The sequence below is a fragment of the Vulpes vulpes genome, chromosome 15 (assembly GCF_048418805.1).
Source record: "Vulpes vulpes isolate BD-2025 chromosome 15, VulVul3, whole genome shotgun sequence".
Taxonomy (NCBI): domain Eukaryota; kingdom Metazoa; phylum Chordata; class Mammalia; order Carnivora; family Canidae; genus Vulpes; species Vulpes vulpes.
In genome coordinates, this window is record NC_132794.1 from 71,848,225 (window position 1) to 71,872,809 (window position 24,585).

The 24,585-nt window shown below is 40.7% G+C and overlaps 2 protein-coding genes across 3 annotated transcripts in view; one reads left to right on the forward strand and one right to left on the reverse strand.

Moving 5' to 3' along the window:
• Positions 1 to 3,478: 3,478 nt before the first annotated feature.
• Positions 3,479 to 11,032, reverse strand: LOC140595575 (histone H2B type 2-K1-like). Its single transcript, XM_072738128.1, has 2 exons — positions 11,010 to 11,032; positions 3,479 to 3,839 (listed from the first exon to the last, which is right to left on the reverse strand). Exons 1-2 carry the CDS (start codon positions 11,030 to 11,032, stop codon positions 3,524 to 3,526), a joined length of 339 nt encoding a protein of 112 aa, XP_072594229.1. The 3' UTR covers positions 3,479 to 3,523.
• A 9,094-nt stretch (positions 11,033 to 20,126) lies between these two features.
• The window catches only part of PIAS1 (protein inhibitor of activated STAT 1), a 114,074-nt gene continuing 109,615 nt past the window's right edge, over positions 20,127 to 24,585 (forward strand). Inside the window, exon 1 of one of the 2 annotated variants that reach the window (XM_026013347.2) lies at positions 20,127 to 20,226. In XM_026013347.2, the coding sequence (XP_025869132.1) occupies positions 20,203 to 20,226 (24 nt within the window). In that variant the 5' untranslated portion in view covers positions 20,127 to 20,202. Of the gene's footprint in view, positions 20,227 to 21,612; positions 21,855 to 24,585 lie in introns of those variants that run through there. The other variant, XM_072738917.1, reaches the window with a different exon arrangement.

The following is a 24,585-nucleotide window of genomic DNA, read 5'->3' on the forward strand; positions in this document are numbered from 1 at the left end:
GTAGGTCTTAATGACTCCCAAGCTATCACGCTTCTACTAACCTAGACTAATTCTCAATCTAAAAGGATTCCTGCCCGCAAGGTGCATCTGTTCTTAGGTGGGATTCTTACATAATGAGTGCCTCTGAAGTGCCAATAAACTGTCTAGGGCATTCAGAGAAGGTGGTATGACAGTCACCAGAAGTGACAGGAGGAGTAGATTGACAGCAGGTTTGCTGTTTGCCCTGTAAACCTTGAAGGACAGCTAGCTAACTCTCTGGGAGTTCTTACTACGATCAGGACTGCTGGTTGGAGGGCAGGTTGGTTCAAAAGTCAGGGCTATTTTGTTTGTTTTTGTCATTTGGGTGAGGGAAGCCAGTAACTTAGGAATTGTGCTATTTCTCTGTAGCTAAAGAGTCACATTAAAAAAAAGCAGTGGAACCCCTAAAGTGTATCTCAAGGATAGTCTAACTTCTATCTTAAAAAATATATAAGAAAATGAAAATTTTTTAAGATTGATTTTTTTTGTTCTTTATTTGAGAGACAGAGTACACCTGTGTGCACGAGTGGGAAAAAGAGCAGAGGGAGAGAAGCAGGTTCCCTGCTCATGATCTCAGGGTCTTGAGATTCAGGGCTAGATCTCAAGACCCTGAGATCACGACCTGAGCTAAAATCAAGAGTCAGATGCTTAGGTGACTGAGCCACCCAGGTGCCCAGAAAGTAAAATTTTAAAATTAGAACTACTCAAAATCTCAAACTCTGAGATAACCACTGTTTAATATCAGAGTATATCTGTCCCTATTTTTTCACATATAAATATAACTTTTAATATCTAAATTATGGGGGATATATTATCTTGTAATAGGTTTTTTTCCCCACTTAATATATTTTGAACATTTTCCCACGCAATTAAATGTGGAGGTTTAATTCTATAAAATCATTTGTAATGGTTGCAAACTATCCCATTGTTCACTTGCTCAGTAAATAATAATTGAGTACCTACTATGTGAGAGGTATTGTCCTGGGCTCTTGGGATAAATCAATTCACAAAAATGAGAAAAACCCCCATCCTCATGTAACTTACATTTTAGCAGGAGATAAACATTAAAAAAACAAAACAAAACAAAACAAAACAAAACAAAAAAACAAAAAGAAAAGTAATAAATAAATAAATGTAGGGCCTTATAGGATTTTTATTTTTAGTAAGAGTGAAATGGGGAACCATCACACTGGCCGTTGTGTAAAATATGTAATTTATCCAACCAATTCAGGCATTGGTTGGACATTTAGGTTATTTCCAATATTTTGCTATTATGAAGAACATATTTTTTATACAGAGCTAAGATCATACAATAGACACATTTTTGGTTTATTGGATATTTTAGTCATAGAAGTAATGTATTCTTATCATGACAAGACAGACAATATAGAGATCTGTATACAGAAATTTTAGTAATCTCCTCACTGTCTTCTTCCATTTCACCATCCTTAGGTAATTTAGGTGAATTGGTCAGGAAAACAGAAAATACATCAGTATTTTAAAAGACGAAATTTTATCTAGCATAGAGTTGGCACGCTAAGGCCCACAGGCCAAATCCCACCCACCGCATATGTTTGTAAATAAAGTTTTATTGGAATATGGCCAAGCTCATCCCCTTCTGTATTGGCTATGGCTGCTTTCAGTCTATGACAGCAGAGTTGAAGAGTTGTGACAGACACCATATGGTCTGCATAGCTTAAAATATTTGCTGTCTGGTCTTTTACAGTGAAAGTTTACAAACCTCTGATCTAGGGGTTTGGGATAGCAGACAGACTAATAGTCCCCAAAGATGTCCATGTCCTAATCTCCAGAACCAGGTCACTTACCTGATATGATGAAAGGGACTCCGCAGATGTGATGACATTAAGGGTTTTGAGATGGGGAGATTATCGTGGATTATCTGTGTGAGTCCAGTGTAATCACAGGGTCCTTATAAGGGATAGAGGAGGCAGGAGAGTCAGAGAAAGATCTGAAGATGTTGCATGGCTGTCTTTGTAGGGGAAGGGGCCATGAACCAAAGAATGTAGGTAGTTTTGAGAAGCTGGAAAAGGCATAGAGGCAGATTTCCCCCAGAGCTTCCAGCAGGAAGGAAGCTTTGCTGACACCTTGTTTTTTACCAGGTGAAACCCATTTTGGACGATGACGTCCAGAACTGTAAGATAATCAACTTGGGTTGTTTTAAGCCACTAAGTTGTGATGATCTGTTACAGCAGCAATAACAAACTAAGACAACTGACCTAACAGGTAGTAGAGGACCGCAAAGGCAAAGGGGCTGCTGGAATGAGAGAGGAGCTGCAGGAGGTGGCTCCCATCCCAAACCTGAGAAACAAAGGGAAGTGGCTGAGTCATTTGAACCCAGAAACTTGGAGAAGGGGCTTGTGGATCTGGCACCCAGACTTCTGAGGTGTGGGCGCTCTGAAGCTCATTCTGGGCACGTGGAAAGTACTGGAAACTAGAACCAGGGGTTGCTGCCAGGGTGAAAAACTACTGGGGATGCTCTGATAGGAATGGGAAGCCCTCAGGAAGCAAACAGGAAGTTCCTCCTCTAGCCTCTCGAATCCCATATTACTATTCTGTTACCAGAGTGTAACAGAGCAGCTGGCAAAGCCCAAGTGTAGTTTGTGGAGTCTTATCCTGGCATCACAGAGAAAAATTAAAGGGTTGGTTTGGATCTGAGACAAGAGCCTAACAGCAAGCACACAACGTTAACAATTTGGTCCATAGCATTACATACTTTCCTCTATGCTCACGCAAAGATATAGTCATATTTATTAGAGGCTTTCCCCCCCCTCTTTCTTATGTAGAAAAAGGTGGTCCTGTCACACACATTACTCGGAAATTTGCATGTTTCATTGAACCATATAGCATGCACATCTTTTCATGTAAGCATACTAGAGCTATCTCATTTTTAAAAAACTGCTCAGTAAAACAAAAGAACACATGAATAATTACTGCTCAGTAATATCTCACGGAAATGCCAAAATTGACCCAATCATTCCTAGTCTCACTGATTGGCTCAGGTTCGCCACGTGATCCAGTGATCCCCACCTGCAGCTGCAGGCTGGGTAGTCAAACCTACTCAAAATCACACGCCTGAGAACGAGAGCGGCCGTTTCCTCAAAGAAAATCTAGGTGCTTTTGGCAGAAGAAGGACAAACAATGCTGGAGAAGGAAACAACCAATGTCCACAACTTCCTCATATCCTTTGCTCTATTGTTTCTATTGGGTTGTTCTGTCATCGGTGTAAGGATGTGTAGCTCACATTAACCCTTTGTACATGTGTTGTGATTGCTTTTTCCAGCATGTAATTTCTTTCTAGTGCCTTTTGCTGGGTGAAAGTCAAAATTAGAATATTGTCGGATGTAACTTTCTTTCACTTTATCATAAAGTGAAAAGAGGCTGTCTGTAACTGATTATGCTTATATGCTTACTTACACAGTTAACTCTAATTTTTTTTTTTTTGGGGGGGGGAGCAGCTCACTCTTTATTAATGGAAGGCCCTGGGTCACTTGGAGCTGGTGTACTTGGTGACGGCCTTGGTGCCCTCAGATACAGCATGCTTGGCCAGCTCTCCGGGCAGCAGCAGACGCACCGCTGTCTGGACCTCCCGGGATGTCAGTGTGGTCCGGCCCGAGTACTGGGCCAGCCGGGCAGCCTCGCCAGCCAGCCGTTCAAACACATCGTTCACAAATGAGTTCATGATGCTCATGGCCTTGGAAGAGATGCCGATGTCCGGGTGCACCTGCTTTAGCACCTTGTAGATATACATCGAGTAGGTTTCCTTGCGCCGGCTACGCTTTTTGGACTTATGGATTTCCTTTCTTGCTTAATAACGGTTTCCTCCTACAAAGATAAGCACAAGGGTCAGTAGATTGGTGAGGCTAGGTTAAGGACGCTACGGTAGGAAACCAAAAAACCCTCTAAAATTTCAGTGGAGTAACTCAAGCCAAATATTTCTCACTCACACTCTGTGGTGGGTTCAAAGAAACTGACACTGGTTGTAGTCACTCAGGGACTCAGGCTGATGGAGGGAGGCTCCATCTCAAGAAATGATCAGTATGCACTAACTCTGAAATTTTCTGCCCCTAAATGACATACATGATTTCCTGTCCCATTTTATCAAAAACATTCAGTCACATGGCAAGGATTAATTTCCAATAAATTGGGGAAATACAATCCTGAATCCAAGGAGAAGAGAACCAAAATATTCTGAACAGCCACAATGTAAGCAGAAAGAATTAGGGGGTCCCTGGGGAAAAAACAAAGACAGATATAGCTTTCTTGACATAAAAAAATGTCATTTTAGGGGACGCCTGGGTGGCTCAGCGGTTGAGCGTCTGCCTTTGGCCCAGGGCATGATCCCAGGATCCGAGATAGAATCCCATATTGTGCTCCCTGTGGGGAGCCTACTTCTCCCACTGCCTGTGTCTCTGCCTCTTTCTCTTTCTCTCTCTCTCTGTCTCTCATAAATAAATAAATAAAAATATTTAAAAAAAAAAAAAAAGGAAAGAAAGAAAAGTCATTTTAGGACCCTGACCATCTTGTGAAAGAATTTAAGAACAAACAGCCACTATCAGGCCAGGAGGTAGCCTAATCATATCAGAGACAATAAATCAGTGGTAAAACTCCCAGTGCTGATTCAAAAGTAAAGATTGACCTGACACACATTCTTGACTTATCTTTGCAGGATCTAAACCCCTTTGAGCACTCAGATACCCAACCGACTGGAGCCCAAGAATTGTTGATGCTGATCCTTGCCAGCCTCATGACTTTAACCTGGACTTAAGTCACCTTAACGTGACTTTTGCCCCAATTCCATGCTGTAGTTCTCATTGTGCAAGCCCCTTCATGAATATGTATACACTTTAAGCTTAAAACTTCCCCAGTTTTGTTGTTCAGGGAGACATTGCTTTGGGAAATATCCCCGGTGTTCTCCTTTGCATGTTGCAAGCAAAACTCTTCCTTTTCCAATTCTTTGGCTTGGTTGTGTCTTTTGGTTCAACACACAGCAAGAGGCGAACCCGGTTTCAGGTAATAATAAGGACTACTATACAGTTCTTCCTCAACTTACAATGAGGTTACCTCACGATAAACCCATCCCAAGTTTAAAATATCATCAGTCAGAGCGCCTGGGTGGCTCAGTCAGTTGAGCGTCTGCCTTGGGCTCAGGTCATGATCCCAGGGTCCTAGGATCGAGCCCTGCATGGGGCTCTGCTCAGCCGGAGCCTGCTTCTCTTTCTGCCTCTGCTTACTGCTCCCGTGCTTGTGCTCTCTCTCTGGCAAATACATAAATAACATCTTTAAAAAATATAATAAAATAGTCAAAAATGCCCATAACCCATCTACCGAACATCATAGCTCAGCTGAACCTGCCTTAAACTTGCTCAGAACACTTACATTAGTCTACAGTTGGGCAAAATCTTCTAACACAAAGCCTCGTTTATAAGAAAGGGTTGAATATCTCGTGTAATTTGTTGACTCCTGTACTGAAAGTGGACAACAGAATGGATGTCTGGGTACAGGGCAGTTCTAAGTCTGTTGGTTGTTGGGGTACCTGGTGGCTCAGTGGTTGATCCCAGGGTCCTGGGATGGAGTCCCTCATCAAGCTCCCCACAAGGAGCCTACTTCTCTGCCTATGTCTCTGCCTCTCTCTGTGTGTCTCTCATGAATAAATAAAATCTTAAAAAAAAAAAAATTTGTTGGTTGTTGACCCTGATGATGGTGTGGCTGCCTGAGAGCTGAGTCCACTGCCCCTGCCCTGGGTCACTGGAGAGGATTGTACTGCACATTACTAGCTTAGGAACAGATCTAAATTCATAATTGGAAGTACAGTTTCTATTGAATGCTTTTGCACCATTATAAAGTCAAAAAATCATTAAGTTGGAGGCTGTAATCCACATTTCTGGCCACTGAATGCCATCCCTACGATCAAAATACCTTCACTCACCCTTTCTGAGGCAGTCAACTCCATAGTCTCATTCTGGTTGGATCTTTATTCTGACACCTTAATCCACCCGGTTTTTAACATGGATGTGGAAGCAATATTTTTTATTAGATCCTTGTCATAAGGCTGAGTCTTCACTGTTTTATCGTTTTATCTAATCTCTAACGAGAAGCAGTCTGTCTTCCAACTCCATAAATCTCTGAATTTGTGGACTCTTTCTTTTCCTTTTCATTTCTACTTGCAAACGAGCCAGTTCCTCTCTGTGTGTTCCCCCACCCACACCTCTCCTTCTCTATATTTCTAGATCACTATCTCTTTCTGATATCTTGTCAAATACAACCAAGGCACATCATTAATATTGTTTTCTTTCTTTCTTCCTTTCTTTTTTCTTTATTTTCTTCTTCCTTTCTTTTAAAGATTTTATTCTTAAGGAATCTTTACACTCAACTTGGGGCTCAGACTTGCAACCTCAAACTCAAGACTCACATGCTTTACTGACTGAGCTAGCCAGGTCCCTCTAATATTATGTTTTCTAACTGCTTCTTCCAGGGCTACAAGTTCATTAGGTACCTAATCCACCTTCCAAGTAATTTTGGGCAACATCTTTTTTTTTTATTTAAGATTTTATTTATTTCTTCTGAGAGACACAGAGAGAGAAGCAGAGACATAGGCAGAGGGAGAAGCAGGCTCCACACAGGGAGCCCGATGTGGGACTCGATCCTAGGACCCTGGATCACGCCCTGGACTGAAGGCAGACGCTCAACCGCTGAGCCACCCAGGTGTCCCTTGGGCAACATCCTTAGCAAATGTTTCACTATTGTGTCATATGGTTCACCATCCTTATCAGTGACACTTTTCTAGATTTTTGTTCTGGCTGCATCTCATATTAAGGATCAGTCAAGATAAGATAGGCTATGGTATAAGTAATAAGCTCCAGAATCCCAATCACTAACAATGATACAATTATTTTTTGCCTATGCTACATGCCCAGTGTGGATCAGCAGGGACATCTACTCTTTAAAGCCACTCAGGAACCTTAGCTGACACGAGCTCCACTTTATCATATGCTTCCACAATCATCCCAGCAGGGAGATAGGGGACATGGCACAGATCCATGGCTCTGTGCAAAAGTGACACATCTTCCTTTTCCTAATACTTTCTTATTCAAAGCAAATCACATGAGTATGCCTAGCTTCAAAAGGTTTGGGAAAGTGTCCATCTTATCAGATTCACAGAAAAGAGAACATGCGTACTTGTGAACAATCTTAATGGCTATCACAGGTATTTTTGTTTTGAGAGTTTATTGCAGTGAAATAGACTATGGGTAACAATTATCCATATCTCTGGGTCTAGCTTTATAACTCCACCTGGGGGGGGCACCTGGGTGGCTCAGTGGTTAAGCCACTGCCTTCCACTCAGGTCATGATCCTGGGGTCCTGGGATCAAGTCCCACATTGGACTTCCTGCATGGAGCCTGCTTCTCCCTCTGCCTGTGTCTCTGCCTCTCTCCCTCTGTGTCTCTCATGAATACATAAAAAAAATATTTTTTTAAAAGCAAAAAACTTTACACCTGAATAAAAGTACCTAATCCTTAAGATTGAGTTCTTTCCACTTAAGCCACACCCATTCAACAGGAGTTATAATTTGGTTATTTCCTTATTCTATCCTCTCTTCCCAGCTGACATTTCATTCTGCAATTCTATCAGAGACTGTAGACCATGGTTAATAATGTGTTTTGCAAGAAGGCCAATTTGGAAAATTTCAAATGTTTGTTTTTATTCAAAATGAAAGTTTTGTTTCACTTTCGTTTGTCTTAAAAAATTTTTAAATGGCTTTAGTTCTAAAATATTGAGTATTCTTAAGGTTATGATTATCTACTTCACTGAGTGGAAAAATGTTAGTGAGAAAGAAAGCCGAGCTGTTGTTTAGCAACTAATATAAATATCTCAGCATATTTGAGAACTTCAGTAGCAACATGAGGCAGCTTTCTAATCTTTCATCCTGAAATTAGATCCTAGGCCTGTCTTGAAGCTAGTCTTACTAAATGCAGGCTTTTAAATTATTGGTTGAAAATGCCTTGACAGAAAATATGTCAAGTTAAACATTTCAGTAAAGATGGCTGCTGAGGGGTGCCTGGGTGGCTCAGTCAGTTAAGTGTCTGCCTTCGGCTCAGGTCATGATCCTAGGGTCCTGAAATCAAGCCCCATATCAGGCTCCCTGCTTAGTAGGGAGTTGGCTTCCCTCTCTGCCCCTCCCCCTTATTCCTCTGTGTGCACACTGCCTCTCTCTCAAATAAATAAATAAAATCTTAAAAAAAAAAAAAAAAAGATGGCTGTTGAAGACCCCATTCTGTGAATAAGCACCCAAGGCTGCAAGGTCACAAGCAAATAAGTCATTCATTCATTCATTCATTCATTCATTCATTCAACTAACATTCATTGGGTCCCTCTTATAGGTCAGGCCCTATTCTAAGTGCAGGGAATATAGTGGAAAACAAGACAGAGAGGAACTCTGAACTCCTGGAGCTTACTTTTAGGTGTGGGTCAGCACCAACTAGACAAACAATTTAATAAAATAATTATACACTGTGATAACTACAGTGAAAAGGTGAAGGATAGAATGGTGCATAGGTCAGGATTCCTTTTTAAAAAGTTGTTTATTTATTTAATCTCTGCTCCCAGTGCAGATCAGCAGGGACTCCCAGTGTGGACCAGGCCTGAACTCAAGACCTCAAGATCAAGAGTCACATGCTCTTCCTACTGAGCCAGTCAGATGCCCATGCATTAGTTTAGATTCTTGATTGCAAGTAAGGATATACACTAAAAAGGAAGAAAAGGGGGTGCCTGACTGGCTCAGTTGGTAGAGCATGTAACTCTCAATCCTCGTGTGGTGAGTTCAAGCCACAAGTTGGGCATAGAGATAACTTTAAAAAAAGAAAAAAGAAAGGAAGATAATTGGGAGCTTTCGGGGTCAAAGGGAAGGCTTGGAAAGTGAAGAAGAACCTTGAGAGATCAGGGAGTATGACTCAGGAGCTGAGATGGTCCTTCTACAGAAAGCTGGTTGCTAGGTCTCTGTCTTGGTGTCCCCTGTGTCCCTGTAACCAGGGAGCCCACTGTGAGGTTTTACTTGTTTGGGCTTAGCTCACATACCTGGCCCATCTCGCTGAACTGTCTCTCAGCTTCTGGCCTTGAGGTTGGGTGTCTAGCTCTTGGCACTCCCCTCCCACTAAAATTCCCACAGTGGGGAATTCTCTCTGTGAGGTCTATTATAGTGAAGGTGATTTAGATGTGGATCAGCTGAAAATAGGACAAAGTTTGACTCTGGGTGAAATAAACTCTACCGTCTTTTGATAAGCAGGCATCTCAGAGAAAGTAACAGTATTTAAGCTGAGCCATGCCTGTTTGTTTCTTCTTCCCAAGTTTGTCACATCATGATTTTAGTGAGTGTTTCCCTGGTGACTGACAAAGTTGAACATCTTCTCATGTATCTATAGGCCATTTGGAATATGCTCTTTAGTGTAGTGCCAATTCAAGTCTCTTGTCTATTTGCTTTATTGGGTTGCATGCTTTTAATTTTGCTAAATTGATTTGAAGGAGTTTTAAAAACTTGTAGTGTAATATTCTAAGTAATCTCTTTTGTTGGATAAATGGATTTCAAATATCTTCTCCCACTATTAACTTGCTTTTTCTCTCTCTTAATAGTGTCTTATGATGAAGAGAAGTTTTAAATTTTAACATGCTCCAATTTATTAATGTTTTCCTTTGTGGTTGTCACTTTTTACATCCTATTTAAGAAATCTCTGCCTAGGGGCACCTGGATGGCTTAGTTGGTTGGGCATCCAACTTGTTTTTGGCTCAGGTCATGACCTCAGGGTTGTGGGATGGAGCCCCTTGACAGGCTCTGTGCTCAATGGGACATCTGCTTGAGATTCTCTCTTGGCTTCTTTCTCTGCCCCAACCCCCCATGTTCTCTCTCTCTCTCTCTCTCTAAAAATAAGTAAATAAATAAATAAATAAATAAATAAATAATTTTTTTTTTAAAAAAGGAAATCTCTGCCTACCTTGAGGTCATAAAGATATTCCTCTATGTTAACTTAAAAAGCACTTCTATTTTTACACTTCATATTTGGATTTATTATCTACCTGGAATTGCTTTCTTTGTACTATTTGAGATATCATTTTTTGCTAAATGATTTCCAATTAACTTGTATCTTTTATTGAAATGATCATGCTTTCCCCAAGAGTCTCTGAACTATATCTCCTGTTCCTTGGTCTTCCCATCTATCCGTGTGCTAATATTCATGATTTAATCACTTTAGGTTGATAATATGTCTTGATATCTGGTACTGTGAGGTATCCACTGCATTTCTGTAAATATTGGAATCAGTTAATCTGTATTTATAGCAAAAAAAACAAGGCTCTGATTACAATTACATTGAGTATATTCCAATTAAATATGCACCAGTTTGTGGCAAACTGACATCTTTACAATATTGAGTATTCAAATCTATGAAAAGAGTATAATCCGTCTTTATTTTCCAAATATTAGTCTTATTTTAATTTCAATGAAATTTTAATATTTTTCAGTGTAGAGGCCTATTTTAAAAGATATGTTCCAAGATATCTTTTATTATTTTAAAAATGTTATTGTAGGGGTGCCTGGATGGCTTAATCAGTAGAGCATGTGACTCTCAGTTTCAGGGTTATATGTTCAAACCCTACATTGGATGTAGAGCTTCCTTAAAAAAAAAAAAAAAAATATATATATATATATATATATATATATGTGTGTGTGTGTGTGTGTGTGTTACTGTAATTGGTATCTTTCCTGAATTATATATTTTTGTTTGTTTACTGATGATATGTAGAAATATAATTGATTTTTATTAGCTCACCTTGCATTAAGTAAACTGGATAAATTCACTTATTAATTCTATTATCTAATAGTTTTTCAGAGAATTATTTTAGGTGTTCTCAGGCACAATTACGTCCTCTGTAAATGAAATTTTATTAGTTTTTTTCTAATCCTGATATTTTCTTCTACCTACCTTATCACCTTTCTCATCGCCATTATCAAAAGGAATATTTTACCATTAACTATGTTTTCTGCATGTTTTTGGTAGATACTTATAAGCATATAAAAGAGTTCCCTTCTACGACTAATTTATTAAGGTTATATCATGATGGGTGTTAAATTTTTAGTAAGTGCTTCTTTGCATCTTACAACATGATCATATGATTTTTCAATTTTTGTGTCTGTTAGTGCTGTACATTAAGATGATTGGTTTTTAAGTGTTAAACAACTTTTTGTGTTCCTAGAATAAGAGCCTCTTGGTTATATTCTATTTTGCTTTTATATATTACTGGATTCAATTTACTAATATTTGGCTTAAGAATTTTGCTCCTGTGGAAATGAGAGAGAACTGTCTATACTTTTTCTTTCTTGTAGTATCCTTGTCAGGTTTTGGTTTCAAGGTCCTGGCCTCATAAAGAGTTGAGTATATCTTTTCCTATCCTTGGGAAGACTTTGTGTTAGATTAGTTATTGTTTCTTCCTAAATTGTCCAGAAAATTCACTAGTGAAATAATTTGTGTCTGGAGTTTTCTTTGTAAGAAGTTTTTATATAATGTATTCAATTTCTTTCGTTAATGTAGGACTATTCTTATTTTCTATTTCTTCTGGAGTCAGTTTTGGTAAGTTACATGTTTTATGAATTTGTTTAATTTATTTAAATCATCAGCTACATTGCAACAGGCTGTTCACAGTATTCTCTAATAATCTTCTTTAGTGTCTACAGGATCTGTAGTGATCCTTTGTTCATTTGTGGTACTGATAATTTGTCTTTTGTTCTTCTTAATCAGCCTTATTGGGGTAACCAATTTTATTAAAAATGTTAAATAACCAACTTTCAGCTTTATTGATCTTCTATATTTTATATTTGTTATAAATTTTATTTCTGCTATCATTTTTATTATTTCCTTACTGCTGGTTTGAGTTTGATTTGGTGTTCTCTTAGTGTCTTCCTGAGTTGAAAACTTATATAATTGGTTTTCAACTTAAAAATTTTTCTAATATATGTATAATGGCACTAAATTTCTCTCTGAGTTTGTCATACTATTTTAAAAATTGTGGTTAATTATGTAACACAAATTCAGCAAAGGTGAGAAATACAAAACCAAAAAACAAAAATCAGTTGTGTTTCTATATAGTAGCAACAAACAATTTAAAAAAGAAATTAAGAAAAGAACTTCATTTATAATGGTATAAAAAAGAATAAAAGTCTTAGGAGCAGGGGATCCTGCTCAGGTGACTCAGCAATTTGCCTCTTGCCTTTGGCTGGGGGCATGATCCTGGAGTCCTGGGATCGAGTCCTGCGTCAGGCTCCCAGCATGGAGCCTGCTTCTCCCTCTGCCTGTGTCTCTGCCTCTCTTTCTCTGTCTATCATGATTGAATAAATAAAATAAAATAAAAATATTTAAAAAAATTCTTAGGAGCAAATTTAGCCAAAAGATTTGTAAGAGATATTAGTCTATAGTTTTCTTTTCTTGTAATGTTTTTGATTTCAGTATCAGGCTAATGCTGGTTTTACAGATTAAGTTACAAAGTATTAGGTTCAGGGACCTGGGTGGCTCAGTCAGTTAAGCATCTGCCTTCAGTTCAGATCATGATCCCAGGTCCTGAGATCAAGCCCCACATCAGGCTCCTTGCTCAACAAAGTCTGTTTCTCCTTCTCCCTCTGCTTCTCCTCCTGCTTGTGCTCTCTCTCTCTCTCTTTCTCTCGTAAATAAACAAAATCTTAAAAGAGAGAAAGTATTAGGTTTTCTTAATTTTCAGGGAAGAGTTTGAGAAGGATTGGTGTTAACTCTTCTTTAAATGTTTGGTGGAAGTCACCAGTGAAACCATCTAGTCCTGGGATTTCTCTGTTGGGAGAATTTAAAAACATAATAATGGGTTCAATCTCCTTACTTGTTATAAGTTTATTCAGATTTTCTATTTTTTCGTGAGTCATTTTGTTAGCTTCTGTGTCTCTAGGAGTTTGTCCATCATCTAGGTTATCCAATTTGTTGGGGTACTATTGTCATATTAGTTGACTATTGTTTAATTTCCATATATTTGTGCATTCTCCAGTTTTTCTTTGGTTAATTTCTAGTTTCATTCCATTGTATTTGGAAAAAATATTTTGTATGATTTCAATAATTTTGAACTTATTAAGACTTGTTTTAACATATAGTATATCCTAGAGAATGCTTCATGTGCAATTGCTTCTTATACTTTGGGGCTCTGTCAATATGTACATATATGTTTCTTTATTTTATTTTATTTTATTTTATTTTATTTTATTTTAAATTTTTTAAATTTATTTATGATAGTCACAGAGAGATAGAGAGAGAGGCAGAGACACAGGCAGAGGGAGAAGCAGGCTCCATGCACCGGGAGCCCGACGTGGGATTCGATCCCGGGTCTCCAGGATCGCACCCCGGGCCAAAGGCAGGCGCCAAACCGCTGCGCCACCCAGGGATCCCTACATATATGTTTCTAAGTGTTAAGTCTTCTATATGTATTAAGTCTTTGTCAATATAAATGTAAATGGATTAGGCTCTCCAATTCAAAGACAGATTGTCAAAATAGTTTTTTTTTAAACATTTTATTTATTCACTTATTTGATAGAGAGAGAGAGAGAGCACAAGCAGGGGGAGTGGTAGGCAGAATGAGAGGGAGGAGCAGACTCCTCATCGAGCAGGGAGTCTGATGTGGAGCTCAATCTCAGGACCCTGGGATCATGAGCTGAGCTGAAGGCAATTACCCAACCAACTGAGCCACCCAGGCACCCCATCAGAGGGGATATTTTAAAAAAACCTTTTATCTATCTATAATGTCCTTCTTTTTCTCTTATAACCTTTTTAAATTTAAAATCTATTTTGTCTGATAATAATATAACCACTCTCTTTTGGTTAATACTTGCATGGAATATTTTTTCCCACTTTCAATCTCTTTGTGTTTTGTATCTAAAAGGTGTCTCTTGTCGATAGCATATAATCTTTTTTTTTTTAAATATCTGTTCCAACAACATCTATTAAGTGAAGAGTTTAATCTGTTTACATTTAAAGTAATTACTGACAAGAAAGGACTTCTTTCTGCCACTTAACTATCTTTTATGTATAATTTATATACTTTTTATTCCTCAGTTCCTCCATTACTGCCTTTTTTTGCATCTAGTTGATTTTTTTTAGTGTTCTGATTCTGTTCTTAAATTTTTTGTACATACTTTAGTGACTTTCCAACCTAATCTGACTAGTGCCAACTAAATTTTGATAATATACAAGCACCCTGCTTTCATACATTCTCTGTTCCTTACCTTCTATTGTCAGATTGCACCTTTATATATTATGTGGCCATTAACATAGATTTATTGTTATTATTTTGAGCATCTATATCTTAGATCATATAGAAGAAAAGGGGAAGAGTTACAAACCAAAAAGTACAGTAATACTGACTTTTATTTATCTATATGGTTACTTTTACCAGTGTTCTTTATTTCTTCACGTGAATTTGAGTTACTGTTTACTGTCCTTTCCTTTTTTTTTTTTTTTAAGATTTATTCATTTATTCATGATAGACAGAGAGAGAGAGAGGCAGAGACACAGGAGGAGGGAGAAGCAAGCTCCACACCAGAAGCCCGAAGCGGGACTCAATCCTGGGGCTCCAGGATCAGGCCCTGGGCCAAAGGCAGGTGCCAAACAGCTGAGCCACCCAGGTATCCCCTGTCCTTTTCTTTTAACCTAAAAAGATTCCCTTTATCAGACACCTGGGTGGCTCAGTGGTTGACTGTCTGCCTTCTACTCAAGTTGTGATCCTGGGGTTCTGGGATCGAGTCCCACACTGGGCTCCCTGCAGGGATCCTGCTTCTCTCTCTGCCTGTGTTTCTGTCTCTCTCTGTGTGTCTCTCATGAATAAACAAAATCTTTAAAAAAATTCCCTTTAGCATTCCTTCCAGGGCAGGTTTATTACTAATAAACACTCTTAGCTTTTACTTATCTTGGAATGTTTTATATTGTCCTTCATTCTTTTTTTAAAGATTTTATTTATTCATTTGAGAGAGAGAGCAAGCACAAGTGGGGGGAGGGAGAAGCAGACTTCCTGCTGATCAGGGAGCTCAATATGAGGCTCTATTCCAGGTCTCTGGGACCATGACCTAATCTGAAGGCAGATGCTTAACCAACAGAGCCACCCAGTTGCCCATTATATTTTCCTTCATTCTTGAAGGATAGTTTTGCTGGATATAGAATTCTTATTTGGCACTTCTGCACTTTAAATATGACATCCTATTGCTCTGTAGCCTCTGCTGTTTCTGATGAGAAATTGACTTTTAGTCTGATTGAGAATACTTGTATATGATAAATTGTTTTACTCTTTCTGCTTTCAGGATTTCCTCTGCTTTCATCTGACTGCTTAAATCCATTCTTGAACCTCTCTAATGAATTTTTCATTTTAGTTATTGTAGTTTTCAGCTCCACAATTTCTACTTTATTCCTTTTTAGCAATTTCTCTTTATTGATATTTTAATTTTGTTCATACATTATTTACCTAGCTTCCTTTAGCTCTTTGAGAATATTTAAAACAGTGGTTTTAAAGTCTATATAAGTCCAATGTCTGAGCTTCCTCAGGAATAGTTTTTGTCAATTTTTTTTCATTGACTAGGCCATATTCTTCTGTTTCTTATTATGTTTTGGGATTTTTTTAAAATTATTTTTTGGTTGCTGTCATCAAAAAACTAAGCATTTGAATATTATAATGTGTTATCTCTGGGTGTCAAGTGCTCTCCCTTCTCCAGAATTTGCTGTTCTTGATTATTGAAGACTCAGCTTATGTTCAGCCATTGTTTTTACTGAGATTTCCTTGAACACTGGCAACTTAAAAAAACAAACAAAACACCTTTCCCAATCTTTGTGGTTTGGCTCTGTGTGGGAGTATTTCTTTAACACTTAACAAGGCCATTTGAAATTCTTTCTTAGCCTTCACTTCCTGATTGCAACTAACATATTTACCAGCCAATGTTGGAATCTTAGGCCTTTTTGGGGTCTTTCCTGAGATGCATCTTGTCTCAGGCATGTTACATGGCCTTCTAAATGCCCCTGTGTTCATGAGCACTTTTCATTTCGAATGACCTAAATTCCCAGTATACTTCTCTCCTTAGCTTTTACTCCCAGGCTTTAGGTGGTCTATTTAGGTACCAATGGTAACCTTTGTCCCCAGGCAGTTGCAGGTTGTTTATTTACCTTACAGTATTTTCAGGCAATGTCTGCCGCTTTTCTGCTGGTTAAGCAAAAGAGAGATAAGCCTTGCATTAGTCCTTCAGCTGGCTTCCAGGAAGATTAGAACAGATGAACACAATGATTTCCAGGGACTAGAGCTCCATCCTAGGAAGGTGGGCTGTGGTCCTTAAGACTGTGGCCAAGTCATAGATAGAGTAGGGCAGGGGTAAATGAAAGTATCATAAAGTTTTCTTGCCATTTTTAAGTTGTCTTATTTTATTTTACTTTATTTTTTGGATTGAACATTTACTTGGTTGACTGTTTTCCAGAATTCTGACAAAGTTGGTCTGACAGTTGCTGGTTATTTTTTAAAGTTTCCATGAAGGTATGGGGATTTAGAGCTGTCAGTTCTGCCATTTTGATGATATCCCTCTCCTCACAATTTTGATACATTGTATCTTCAATATTTATATACATGTATACTTTTTAGATATTCATATTCATATATACATATATATATGAAAAAATGTGTACTTTTGTATTGAAGTAATTGTAGATTCACAGGAGATTGCAAAGAAATGTATAGGGAAGTCACATGCATCCTTTCCCCAGTCTCCCTGGAAGTTAATATTTTGTGGAACTAAAGTGTAATATCAAAACCATGAAATTGACATTGGTAGGAACCACCCTTTCCCCCATCCCTAATTCCTTGACAACCACTAGTCTGTTCTCTATCTCTGTAATTATGTTATTTCATTAATGTTACATAATAGACATCCTTTTGGGATTAGTTTTTTTCAATCAGTATAATTTCCATGAAGTTTATCCAAGTTGTTGTGTGTTTTTGTTTTTGTTTTTAAATTGCTAAGTAGTATTCCATAAGATACCTGTATTGCAGTTTGTTTAGCCATTTACCCATTAAAGGAGATTTGGATAGTTTCTGGTTTGGGATTCTTATAAAGCTGCTATGAACATTCTTGTACAATTTCCTGCATGGAAAGAAGTTTTTGTTTCTCTGGGATAAATGTCCAAGAGTTGTTGGGTTGTACGGTGAGTACCTTTTCAGTTTTCAAAGAACTGCCAAACTCTTTTCCAAAATGGCTATACCATTCCTACCACAAACATGTGTGTGATCCCTATCTAAGAAAGCTACTTCTCACTCAAGGTTATAGATACTTACCCCAAAGAGTTTTAAAGTTTTAACTCATATTTAGGTCCATGATTAATTCGAAGTTAATTTTTACATGTTGGGTGAGACAATCATTTTAGGGCCCACAAAAATGTTTTAAATCTTTAAAATCAGAAGAAAAAAATAAGCATACTCTGCTTGGATTGCATTAGTCTTTATACCAATACAAATGTAAAATGTGGTTTTAAAAATATATATATTAAAGAAACTGAGGTTCTGACACTACATCTTTCCATACCAATTCTTCCAACACCAACTAAATATCCAATAATTCACTTTTGACATCAACTCCAGGGATAAGTTGAGATCCCACAGGTTAAGGGCTCAGTTCCACAAGACTGCTCCTACTTCAGATACCAGTTGCCAGTCTCATGGGCCACTTGAACTTCTGACCTACCAAATTTGAGAATTCCTATAATTTCTGCTCAGTTTTGATTATCTATTAGAATGGACTCACAAAACTCAGGAAAACATTTTACTTACATTTACCACTTTATTGTTATTATCATTATTATTTTAAAATATTTTATTTATTCATTTGAGACAGAGAGAGAACATGAGCAGGGGGAGAGACAGATGGAGGAGGAGAAGAAGGTTCCCCACTGAGCGGGGAGCCCAATACAGGACTCGATCCCAGGACCTTGAGATCATGACCTGAGCCAAAGGCAGATGCTTAATCATCTGAGCTACCCAGGTGCCCCCTACCAGTTTAATATATAGGAAATAACTCAGGAACAGCTAAATGAAAGAGATGCGTAGGGTAATGCATGAAGGGTGGGAATGCAGAGCTTCTCTGCTCTTTCTCGGTGCCCATTTCCTAGTTCTATGTATCTACTAACCTCCCTCTAATCACTTTAGTCTGTCTTTCTTTCTTTCTTTCTTTCTTTCTTTCTTTCTTTCTTTCTTTTGATTTTATTTATTTGAGAGAGAGAGAGAGAACATGAGCAGGGGGGAGGGGTAGAGGGAGAGGGAGAAGCAGACTCCCCACTGAGCAGGGAGCCTCATGTGAGACTTGATCCTAAGACTCTCAGATCATAACCTGAGCTGAAGGCAGATGCTTAACCGACTGAGCCACCCAGGTGCCCAGTGTTTAGTCTTTCCAGTGACCAGCTCCCATCCTTTTTTTTTTTTTTTTTTTTTAAGATTTATTTAGTTATTGCAGTTCTGCTGTGAGGTCATTTTAGATAATACAGAATTGACAGGTGGTTTTGGAAAGAGAGATTATTAATAGTCTTGATAAGTGATCTTGATGAGAGAAGTCAAGTCTGGATCGGAGTGGGCTGAGAAGGGAATGTGATAGGAGAAGGGAATGAGGAAAGGAGAACAATCACTGTTGGGAGATCTTGAAAAACCTGAGATTTTATGCACTGAAGAGGGAGAAATAGGGCAGTTCTGGAGGAGATTTTGGAGTCAAGGGAGGTTTGTTTTAGATGGGAGGAATTTCAGTATGTTTGTATCCTGATAGAAGTAATCTAATAGGGGAAAAAGTTATGATGCTGGAGGGCGAGGTGATTGTAGGAGTAAAGTTCTTAGGAATGTGGGAGGGAAAGGAATCCAGGTCACTGGTAGAGGGACTGGCATTCATAGGCGCAAGGACACTTCATTCATAGTAACCCAAATGTTACTATGTCTGTAATAATAGTTTTGATGATGAGAAGATAAGGGAGTTCATGGCTGTTATATCTTTTAATTTTTTTCCATGAGGAATGAAGCAAAAATTGAGAGCAAAGAGTGGAGGTTGGGGAGGAGGTATAGGAAGCTTTCAGTAGAGAGGAAAAGGTGTGAAATAATTCATCACATCTGCTCAAACGTCAAAATATTGGAGAAAGCCCTCCCGGTATTAAGCACATCTCCTTCCAACCGCTTTTTTCTCCCTGGACCTTTTTTGCTCTTTTCCGGTACTCATCACCATTTGTAATTGTATCTTTTATCCGTGCACTTGTCTGTTCCTCCAGTAGAGAACTACATACAGGAGGGCGGGGACTCTGGTTTTTTTTTTTTTTTTTTTTTTTTAATTTCCCCGATGTATTCACAAAGAAACAGGACTGGTACATAATCAGTGAATCATCACTCGTTGAAACAGCGTTAAATGGACGAACGTCTTCGAAATTTTGTCTCCGGGTCACCGCTGTCAAGTGTTTGGGCCACTCACTTTTCCCCCTGTCTGAGCTCTCATTTCTGCCTACGTAGGATGCCACGGGGATTGTAACGTCTCCTCTGCCCACCTCACCGCGCCGTCATGAGGAACATGTGAGCTAAGAAATCTGGAAATGCTTCATCCAGCGATCTGCAAACGTAACGGATTATTTTTAGCGCACGCGTGGCCTCACAGGTAGCAGGTGCTGAAAAGGACTCGCTGGCTGCAGGGGGGGTGGGGGGGTGGGGAGGGGGAGGGAGGAGGCGAGGGGGCCGTTATGGTTTCTGGGACTGCAGGCATCCAAGCTTTGCAAGAAGGGTTCTGCAGGCCACGGAGAGGCGGGGCTCGGGCCCGCAGCCCCCTCGCTCCGGCTTTCCCCGGAGGCGCTAGCCCGGCGAGGATGGGGGGCGGGGAGGTCCAGGGGGGAGTAACTGTCAAACCTCCTCGCTTGGCGCCTTTATTTAAATGGTACGTGCGGGTCTCGCTGCTGTACGTGCCCGGGGCGGGGCTGCGAGCGCCGGGGGCCGGGGGCGGGGCGGGGAGGCGGAGGGGCGAGAGGGGCGGGGCCTGGGCGGGGCCTGGGCGGGGCCAGGCTGGCCGGGGGGGCGGGTCTAGCGGCGGCCCCCGGCGAGGTTCAGTGCGCTTGCGCTGACAGACGCAAGATGGCGGACAGTGCGGAACTAAAGGTAAAGCGCAGCTCGAATTCACTTCTAATATTCGGCCGCGGAGACGGCACCAGCGGCGCCGGGGGGGATGGGTCCGGCCCTGGGGGGCCGCTCGGGGCGGACTCCACCCGGGCCCGGAGTTGCAGGCAGGAGCGGCGCGCCCGGCCGCAGCTGAGGGGGGCCCGGCAGCGGCGGGCCGCGGGCCCCGGGTGCCTCGGGGGCGCTGACGGGTCGTCCCCGGCGTGTTATTGTTGTGGGCGCCTCCGGCGGGGGCGGCGGGGGAAGAGCCTGCGCGTCGGGCGGTGGGCGCCTCGGCTGCCCCCGGGGCTCGGCTTCCTCGCCTGCCCCCGGCCTCCCCGCCCCCACGGGGAACGGGGGCTGGGGCAGGGGGGGATTGGGAAAGCTCCCCGCCGCCGCTTCCTCTTCCTCCCCTGCGGTCCCGGGCTGCTGTCAGGAGCTCTCCGCGGACCCCCGGGAACTTGCCTCCGGCCGCCGCGCCCCGCCCCTCCCCTCCCCTCCCCTCCGTGGCGGCCCCCCCGCCCCCGCTCCCGCCGCCGCGGACCGGCTCTCCCCGCCCGCCTGTCAGGAGGCGCCCGGGGTCCCCGCTCGTGGGCAGCGCGATGCTGGGGCTGCGGGGCGGGGACGCGGGGGGAAAAGCTCCCGTAAAGTTTCGTGAGCCCCGGACCGGCGTTGGGGTTCGGCCCGGGGGCGGTGCTGGTGGTGCCGGCGGTGCTGGTGATGCTGGTGATGGGTGGGGGGTCGCTCTGGGCGGGACGTTACTTTCTGATTCCGGACCCCCGGGGCGGGGAGGGGGGCAGGACCCCCCCCTCGCAGGGTGTGTATCTGCCAGCGGTGGTGGGAAGCGGCTGCGTCTCCCCCCTCCTGGTGCTCCTCTCCCCTTTGGCTGGTGTGGAGGGTGAGAGAGGAGCCTTTGCAGGGGGGTTGGGGGGGTCTCTGCACACACACACCATGATGGCGATGCTATAGCTGATGGAGGTGAATGGTTCGTGTTTATATCCCCCCGTTGCCTTTTGTTTGTAGGGACATCTCGCTGGCCATGTTGATTTGGACGGAATTCCTCCCCTCATCCTACTTCAACCCCCAATAAATAGAACGTTGCCTCCGTCCCTCCCAACTGTACCGAATGGCTCACGCCTCGCGGAATTTGGATGAAAGGGTGTCCCCCCCCCTCCACCCCCAACCCCCTGCTTTTGCTCCCACCCCAGCCTTCTTTACCTGATGATGGTGGCTTCTTTACCGAGGCAGACAGACCACTACACGAGCTGCAGGGGGGAGGGGGGGGTGGAACCCTTATGATTGGATCGTGACAAATGGGGCTCCGCTTGAATAATTTTGGTTTAGTAGCAGGCAGTTTTAACTAACGCGTACGATGTCGAGGCTCTGAACGCGATAGGTCCCCTCTCCTGGCTTCCTGTGTGTGTGTGTGTGTGTGTGTGTGTGTGTGTGAACCCAGCAGCCGGTCCCAGCTCAACCCAGGGCACTGACATCCCTGTCAGAGTGGCGATTGGGATCTACAGTTGTAAATCTCCGGGGAGGGTCCTCGGCTTCAAATTAATAAAAATCGTCTTAAAAAAAAAATTCCTCTCCGTGCTCCCGAAACGACAGCTTCTCAAACAGGCAAACACCAGGTTTGTTTCTGGAGTTTTTCCGTGGAAAGCTTAGCTGAAGGATGGGCTTCCTCAATGATTTTTTTTTTTTTTTTTTTTTTTGCAATGTTGACATTCCAACATTTGTATATGAAGGCGCTGGCTTTGAATGTCATTCTTTTAAAAAATTTACTTCTCATTACACACTAATTGAAGAGAGAGCAGATTTGGAAGGGTTGGTTTCGTGTTTTTCTTTTTTTTTCTTTTTCCTCTCCCCACTTTCAAACTATTGAGTGAAATGAAAAAGCCTCAGCGATTGAAATATTTTGAGATCATGGACTCTTGAAATATAAAGTACACAACTTTAAGATACATGTTTTCTATAGTTTCACTCATTATAGTCACAATGTTGCTGTGATCTTTGCCTTCTAATATTTATCTTATTTGGAATCCTTTTGAATGATAGCTAATCAGTTCTGTTATACATGGGCCACAGAATAAAGCTGAAAAGCTTGTGCCGGTTATATTGTCACTCTTGATGCTGTCCAAAGAAACTGGTATGGAAAGCACATGCTGGGAGATTTCCTCCTTTGTTCTTTCTCATTTTAAGAAACTGCCTTTGGGGATAGATCAGATCCCTGGTGTGAGTCTTGTTAGGTAAAGTTTCTCTTTACAAAAATGAGCCTGTATCAGATAAATGCTAAACACTTGGGGGGGGGGGGCGGGGAAGGGAACGTTATTTTTCTAAAAAATGGTCTCCCTTTTTGCTCTCAAAAATCTACTTGAGTTTTTTCCCCAGAGGAAAAACTGCTCTTGTGTTCATGTAGTACAGTTTTTTTCGGATTATAAGAACTGTTTTGACAAACTAGTTTGTTATTGTGTGTGCCCAATACTTTTAAAAGCTGTGATAAATTGCTTAGTTGCTGATAGCTGTGTTAAAAACTTTAGTACTTGATTGTGGTTAGATTTGCTGTTCTTTTTTTTTTCCGTTGTTGTTTTTGAAGGGGGTAGATGATCTTAGGAACGCCTACCATAGTTATCTGAGAATGTGTGTATATAATTTCCTGTGCAGTAAGCTTTTGGAAGATCCTCCTTATGGAAATTATATTTTCTGATGGTTTTTGTTTTTGTTTTTGTTTTTGTTTTGGGAGTAAATAGCATTTATTCTTAATTAGATAGGAAAAGTCAGAATAAGAAAAACCTAGATTTTTCAGTTTTAGGTAAAACTGCAGTACTTAGAATGAATTTCTAACTAGGCTTTGAGTAAATACAGTAACTTTTTTGTTATCTTAATGCACAACCCACATTTCATCTTGCTGTTGATTGTATTCATAATTATTTTCCTCACGGCCCATTTTAGTGAGTCCTTTTAAATCTATAGCAGATCTATGAAGATCAGATGGGAAAAATAGATCTGTATCTCCTGTAGGAATAGTGCAAGCTGCAACACTTGAAGATACTGCCAATAAAAATTAGATTGTGAGTCATACATATCAAAAAGAATTCTCTGTGCACATTTGTTTATGAAAGGTTTAAATTTTCATTAGGGGAATACCCATAAATGACATCTGTAAGAATGTAGAGTGAACATTTTATTATCTTTAGGAACTTAGAACAGGAGGGTATGATGGCCAGACGATCTTGAAGTTAATAATCTGATAGCTTCATGTAGTTCCTCTTAAAGTACTTTAAAAAAAAAAAGATTTATTTATTTGAGAGAGAGAGAGAAAGAGTGCATGCACACGCCAAAGGGGGAGTTGAGGAAGGAGTAGAGGGGGAGGAAGAGAATCTCAAGCTAACTCCTGACTGAGCCTGGAGTTTCAGGGGAGGGGGCCTTGGGGGGTGGAGCTTGAGGGCTTGATCTCACAACTCTAAGATGATGACCTGAGCTGAGATCTAGAGTTGGATTCTTAACCAACTGAGCCACCTAGGCACCCCAAAGTACTTTTTTTATTGTAATTTTTTTACATTAAAACTCAAATTAAGTTATATTGCCCTTTTAACTCATAGGAGGAAGGGGGGTGGGGAGGAAGAAGTTCATCATTTTAATGGAGTAAAATAATGGAATTTAGTGGGAAGAGAAGCCATACTTTTTAAACTATATACTTTTAAAAGTATCAGCATGTCAGTAAATTCTGTTGTCATATTCTGTTTCTTTATTTTCAAGAAATAGCCACTTAATTTTGATCTTTGTGGTATGATTCGCCGGCTTTTATTTCAGATAGAAGGAAATAAACCTGACAGTCTATTCCTGAATTTGATTTGAATCTCCCTAATTTGGTTTGGTATCAAGTACCCCATTTAGATAGCTTTAAGTCACCATTTTTATGAACAGTATTTAAAAACAATTTATAAACACTTTAGTTTTTAAGTATTTTATATAATTGTTTTAAAATACTGCTTTTTCATCTACAGTTTTCTCTTGGGTCACTGTATTGTCTTTCTCCTCAAAGACTCTCTTGTAACCACTGTGGATTGCAATAGTGTTTAGTGGTGAGTCCATAGCTGATTAACCTTGGGTTTCTCCTGATGAACTATATCAACATGCTGCTCCAGGGTTCTTGCTGAAGCTTTTTGAGTTCAGTGTAATTTGTACCCTTTCTTGGTGGTAACTGGGGATAAAGAAAATAAAGTGGCTCATGGTTTTAGTGGGAACTGGGAAGAAGTATCTGAGTTTCTGGAAAACTAGGTGTTTATGATAAGATCTGGCCTTTGAAAACAAAACCCTTGGTTCATTATGTTATAGAATTGATTGTAGTGCTTTCTGAAATAT